Raw genomic sequence first — 5,801 nt, forward strand, 5'->3', positions numbered from 1 at the left:
CAACAGCTCGCCGGTGAACTTTACTGTCAACGGCCACAACTACGACAAAGGGTACTATTTGGGCGACGGTATCTATTCTCAGTGGACCACTATTGTCAAGACAATACCCAACCCTGTCAGAAAGAAAAGGAAAAGATTTGCCCAAGAGCAAGAGAGTGCTAGGAAGGATGTCGAGCGTGCCTTTGGTGTTTTGCAATCTCGATGGGGCATCGTTCGGTATCCTGCTAATACTTGGAGCACGCAGAAATTATGGGAGGTGATGACTGCTTGTGTGATCATGCATAATATGATCGTAGAAGACGAGCGCCCGGAACGTCTATACGATCAAGGCTTTCAGTTTCAGGGCGAGAATGTTGTGTCTGAGCATGGAGTAGCGGCAACATTTGAGCAGTTCACTCAGTTTCATGAAGACATGCGTGACTGGAAAACTCACGTGCAACTGCAAAATGACTTGGTTGAGCATATGTGGACTCATGTTGGCAACGAATAGATGTATTTTCTTTTATTCGTTTGCAAAACTATGTGAAACATTTTTATTTATATTTGGCTTGTAAAACTATACTATTTATTTGGGCTGCCAGACTATTTGGCTTGTTAAATATTTTTCATTTCACAATATGTTTGAATGCAAATCAATGTGAAATTGGGCGGCCAGCCGGCCACGCCTGCACATATGGGTCGGCGCGTTGGGCGCGCTGCCGACCCATATCAAAACAGGGCGGACGCCGGGCGGGCGGCCGACCCAAACGAATAAAAAGCGGACGAAATCGCCGTCCGTTTGAATCAGCCGTTGGAGTTGCTCTTATTATTCATTGTGGCTAGTCTAAGCACCCCGGTAAACGTACAAGGCCTTAACTCTAGTGAGCTGTGGCTTCTGGGTGCTCCGGGGCCGGAGGAATGGCACGGCAGTGCTCGACACGCGGCCTGGACGCGACGCCGCAAACGCCTGGCTGGCTCGCCAAGCGGTGCGGCTCGCCATCCGTCCGGTGTGCGTCAGCCGTCGCCAGGCCGATGACGTCCCGCCCTTTGGCTGTGAGTGACGACGCGCCCGTCCTTGGTCAACCCGCCAGCGCGTCCCTTCAGTCTCTGGCCTTCTCCATAAATCCTCCGACTTCCCCGCCTGCTCAAACAAACCCAGCCCAGCCGCGGCGTTTCCTCTTCGTCTACGGCCGTTCCTCTGCTCACGCCTCGACCGCGACATCTATCTATTACCTCTCCATCTCTCTCTCTCGCGCCGGCATGGCGGAGCAGCTCATCTCCACGGCCGTGCACCACACGCTGCCCGACAGCTACGTCCGGTCGGAGGCGGACCGGCCGCGCCTCGACGAGGTCGTGCCCGACGCCGACATCCCCGTCGTCGACCTCGCCAACCCCGACCGCGCCGCCGTCGTCGCCCAGATCGGCGCCGCCTGCAGCTCCCACGGCTTCTTCCAGGTTAGCCCCAAACTCCCAATTCCCATTCCCTCCGACTTACAAGCCCGCCCGGCTCTCTGTTTTTCCTTTCGGGAAGAGAGAATGGAGGCGCTCTGCTTTGGCTCACCGTGGTCGCGTATGTCTCTGATCGACCGCCAGGTGCTCAACCACGGGCTGCCGCTGGAGGTCATGCTGGCAGCGATGGCGGTGGCGCACGACTTCTTCCGCCTCTCGCCGGAGGAGAAGGCCAAGCTCTACTCCGACGACCCGGCCAAGAAGATGCGCCTCTCCACCAGCTTCAACGTGCGCAAGGAGACCGTGCACAACTGGCGCGACTACCTCCGCCTGCACTGCCACCCGCTCGAGCAGTTCGTGCCGGAGTGGCCAGCCAATCCGCCGCCCTTCAGGTACTCTTCACCCCATTACACTTTAATTTCTTCCCCACCGAAAGAAAGTACTCAAAATTTGTGTCGACGGACCATGCTCCAGCACTGAAAGAAAACAGAGCACCCTTATGGAATCTGTGTTCCAAATTTGATCACTCTGGAAATTCCTTGAAAGTGCTTTCCCCTAATTACTTTGGCACTATTTTGTACCAGCACTAGCACTGGTAGCTGTACCAATCAAGTACTCATGCGGCTGCTTTTCTAGCATAGTTGACAATGTTCCAGGCAGCATTACCTAGGTTTTCTTCAACTATAATAAAACACACCTTTTTTGAAATATTTTGTCACTGATGCCAAAGGTGCCAATTTCTTTAGCTTTCCGGCCTAGATTCAACCGTAAACAGACAAAGAAACTGGCACTTTTGTCATGAGTCACGAGACTGATCGCTGTACAAGCAAATTATCAAACAAACTAACAGACTGTACTCTGTACCTGGAACAACCAAGGACGTATTATACACCAAACTAACAAACTATGCTCTGTACCTGGCACAAGGACGGCGTACACAGTGCCAAACCATTGCTAACAAACCATACAGTACGCAGTACCAAACTATTAACAAGCTATACCATGTACCTGAAAGAAAACAACCAACGGCCTGTCCATGTGCTGGAGATGCATTCTCTGCACACAGACAGGCAGGGTTTCCTGCACTCATAAAAGTATTAGTCAGGGCAAAGAAATCAGTAACAAATGGGAGTGGTCCATGCTACAATCGACAGCGCGCACCTAAATGTCCTGCTAGAATCTGGCAAAAAACGTGAACGGGGGGCCTGGCCGGTGGAAAGAGCAGGAGCGACAAGGAACTGGCCAGTTCGGGTGACCTGTCGATATTGCCTCTTCTACTACTTTGCTTATAAAAGGGTGCAATTTGCAGCATGGGCACCAAGGACATAGAACAAAAATGTCACAACGAGACAATGAAATAAGAACCACTTTAAAAAAATTCAAACTGAAAAAAAAACACACAGGAGATCACAAGGAAGGACATGATCCATGGAGGTGGTCACACTCACATGACGCGTGTCCAGAACATTTCACCTGCTAAGGATCTAGGATTAGATCTCATGGATGATAGACGACGTCGACGCGACGTCGCAACTTGTTCGTGTGGGGATGGGGGTGGTATCACTAGATGTCATTGGAGGATGGACATGACAGAGGAACTTGGTACCGTAGGGCCGAGATCAAGATAGTCACTGGTACCACGACATGTCCCCACGGAATAGTGTTTAACAGCGACAATTGGCTGCTAAATCATGCGTGAATGAAAATATCTAGCGAGATGCTTCTGTTCATCTCTATCGGAAAAAGATACTCCCTCTGTTAACTAATATATAGGATTGTTTCTACTTGCTTGTATCCCCTTGATGCTACATTTTGAGTTAATAAAAATGCTACTTTTTGGAAAAAAATGAGTTGTAACTTGCAAGGTTTACAGATGATTAACCGCAGGCACGTTTTTCATGAACCAGGGATGTCATGAGCACATACTGCAAGGAGGTCCGGCAGCTCGGGTTCCGGCTCTACGCCATGATATCGGAGAGCCTGGGACTGGAGCAGGACTACATCAAGAAGGTCCTCGGCGAGCAGGAGCAGCACATGGCGGTGAACTTCTACCCCAAGTGCCCGTCGCCGGAGCTGACCTACGGCCTCCCGGCTCACACCGACCCCAACGCCCTCACCATCCTGATGATGGACGAGCAGGTTGCCGGGCTGCAGGTGCTCAAGGAAGGCCGGTGGATCGCCGTCAACCCGCGGCCCAACGCGCTCGTCATCAATCTCGGCGACCAGCTGCAGGTGATGCACCAAGTACATACATAGTGTATATCTTTTCATTAAACCAAGATCGATCGGTTGCAGTATTCTAATTGTATATCTTGTTGTAGTTTAGCAGCCTAGTTAGGTGTATAACACATTGCTAATTGTCTAGAGTTTCGGTATAATATTGTTCGATCTGCTTGAACCGAACTGCACCCACATGATTAGGACAATCTCTTGACAGACCACACAGCAAGTGTAAACAAACATCAGTAGCCCAACGATTCATCACACTAGTCCATGTGGCATAATACGCTGCACATGGTCGATGGCTTAGGCCAACACATGCATCTTAGTACATTGATAGTAACTGTCCACAAGTTCAGTAAAATATTGTTGGATCTGCTGGAACTGAACTGCATCCACGTACATAATCAATACAAGACAAACCCTTGACCGATCACAGAAAGAAGTGTAAACAAACATGAACTGCCCGTAACCAGTGACGCATGGCATTACGCCAGTCTCGATGCGCCATCGTACCGTGCACATGGTCTATACTCTTTTCTGAACTCGGGGACTCTGACCGAAGTGGTGCTAACTGAAACCGATTTCCACTGTGTTTCAGGCGCTGAGCAACGGGAGATATAAGAGCGTGTGGCACCGCGCCGTGGTGAACTCGGACAGGCCGAGGATGTCCATCGCCTCCTTCCTCTGCCCCTGCAACAGCGTCAAGCTCGGCCCCGCCGAGAAGCTCATCGGCGAGAAATCGCCGGCCGTCTACAGAAACTACACCTACGACGAGTACTACAAGAAGTTCTGGAGCAGGAACCTGGACCAGGAGCACTGCCTGGAGCTCTTCAGAACCTAGTTTCTTTTTCTTTGATATAAAAGAAGCCCATTCTCTTTTCTTTCCCAGGAAAATGGTAAGCCACTCAACAAGGGTTCACCCTCCAGCCCCCTACCAAACACCTTCTCAAAAAAAGAAAAGAAACCAGAACCTAGCTAGACATGGGGAAAAAATCTGGACGTTTTTTTGCCCTTCTTGTTTTCAACCATCGCCATGTTTTGTCGGTCATTTAGGAGTTGTTCTTGCCATATCCTCGATCGACCTTTGTGAACCGATTGTGGCTCTGGCCGTGTGCGTGCATAGGGATGCAAATTTGTAGCGTTCTGGGGTGCCTGTGACCCTTAGTTCAACTGGATGAAGTAAATTATCATAAGTACTGTGAACTTTTAAATTTAGTTCATTAGGTTGAACTAAAAAGGGTCAGGGTGCGTACCATGATGGAGTTTTTCCTTTTTTGCGAGGGGTACCATGATGGAGTTGATAAAGGCGAAGTTCTTGTTTGAATTATGCGAAAAATATAGTAGCTACTCTTGTTTTTTAGAACGATTTATATCTACTAGTTGTAAGAACTGAAACGGAATAAAGGACTGTTTTTTGTAGCTCGTACCATTATATTGTATCTGTACTGGCTGTATTTTTCTTTATTTAAAGTTAAATAGATACACCCTCCGTCTGGAAATACTTGTCCTAGAAATGGTTGTATCTAGACTTATTTTAGTTAGATACATCCATTTTATCCATTTCAAGGACAAGTATTTTCGGATGATTCTGTTTTCCAAAATCTGTGCATGTGACATTTTTTTTTGGTTCTGTTCGTCTGTCTATAAGAGCATAATATAATTCTCTATATCTAAATAACTAGCCCCGTTAACGTATTTCTCAGCATGCCACATCATCATGCACCATGCAAAGGAAAGGTCCACCTCAATATGCAATAATGCATAGAAAAAATCATACAAACATGCATGAGTATTTTCATTATATTATTGCTAATAATTTTAATCAAACACAATAAGGGCCTGTTTGGTTGGCGCCTTGAGTTATGTGGCGCTTGAAGATGGCCCGGCAACTAAGAGCATCTCCCCCCTCCCCCAAGGGCCATTTTTTTGCGCCGGCACCCAAAACCGGTCCAGTTGCATCCCAGGAGCCCATTTATCGCCGGTTTAGCCCGAAACTAGTGCCGGCGGATCCAGACCGAACCCGGCGCACTCGGGGCGTCGGGGCAATCGGTTTTGGCGCGAACGAACGGCGGGCCCGCCGAGTCAGCGACCCCGCCTCGTCGTCCTCACAACGCTTCGGTTTTCCGCGGGGGATCAATGCCAAGGGTGCC

At 49.2% G+C, this 5,801-nt stretch overlaps 1 protein-coding gene across 1 annotated transcript; it reads left to right on the top strand.

Annotated features, from left to right (window-relative positions):
* The first annotated feature begins 1,088 nt into the window (after positions 1 to 1,088).
* Positions 1,089 to 5,070, top strand: LOC109736582 (flavanone 3-dioxygenase 2). The gene is made up of 4 exons (XM_020295793.4): positions 1,089 to 1,434; positions 1,573 to 1,820; positions 3,336 to 3,660; positions 4,250 to 5,070. The coding sequence occupies exons 1-4, from the start codon at positions 1,240 to 1,242 to the stop codon at positions 4,490 to 4,492; spliced, it is 1,011 nt and encodes a 336-aa protein (XP_020151382.1). The 5' UTR covers positions 1,089 to 1,239; the 3' UTR covers positions 4,493 to 5,070.
* Positions 5,071 to 5,801: the final 731 nt, after the last annotated feature.

Source organism: Aegilops tauschii, chromosome 4, assembly GCF_002575655.3.
Source record: "Aegilops tauschii subsp. strangulata cultivar AL8/78 chromosome 4, Aet v6.0, whole genome shotgun sequence".
NCBI classification, from domain to species: domain Eukaryota; kingdom Viridiplantae; phylum Streptophyta; class Magnoliopsida; order Poales; family Poaceae; genus Aegilops; species Aegilops tauschii.

Excerpts from the sequence above, each read along its gene's own strand:
- LOC109736582 (XM_020295793.4), top strand. The coding sequence starts at position 1,240 with ATGGCGGAGCAGCTCATCTCCACGGCCGTGCACCACACGCTGCCCGAC. Across the intron at positions 1,821-3,335 it reads GCCAATCCGCCGCCCTTCAG|GGATGTCATGAGCACATACT; the intron begins GTACTCTTCACC and ends TTCATGAACCAG. Across the intron at positions 3,661-4,249 it reads ATCTCGGCGACCAGCTGCAG|GCGCTGAGCAACGGGAGATA; the intron begins GTGATGCACCAA and ends ACTGTGTTTCAG.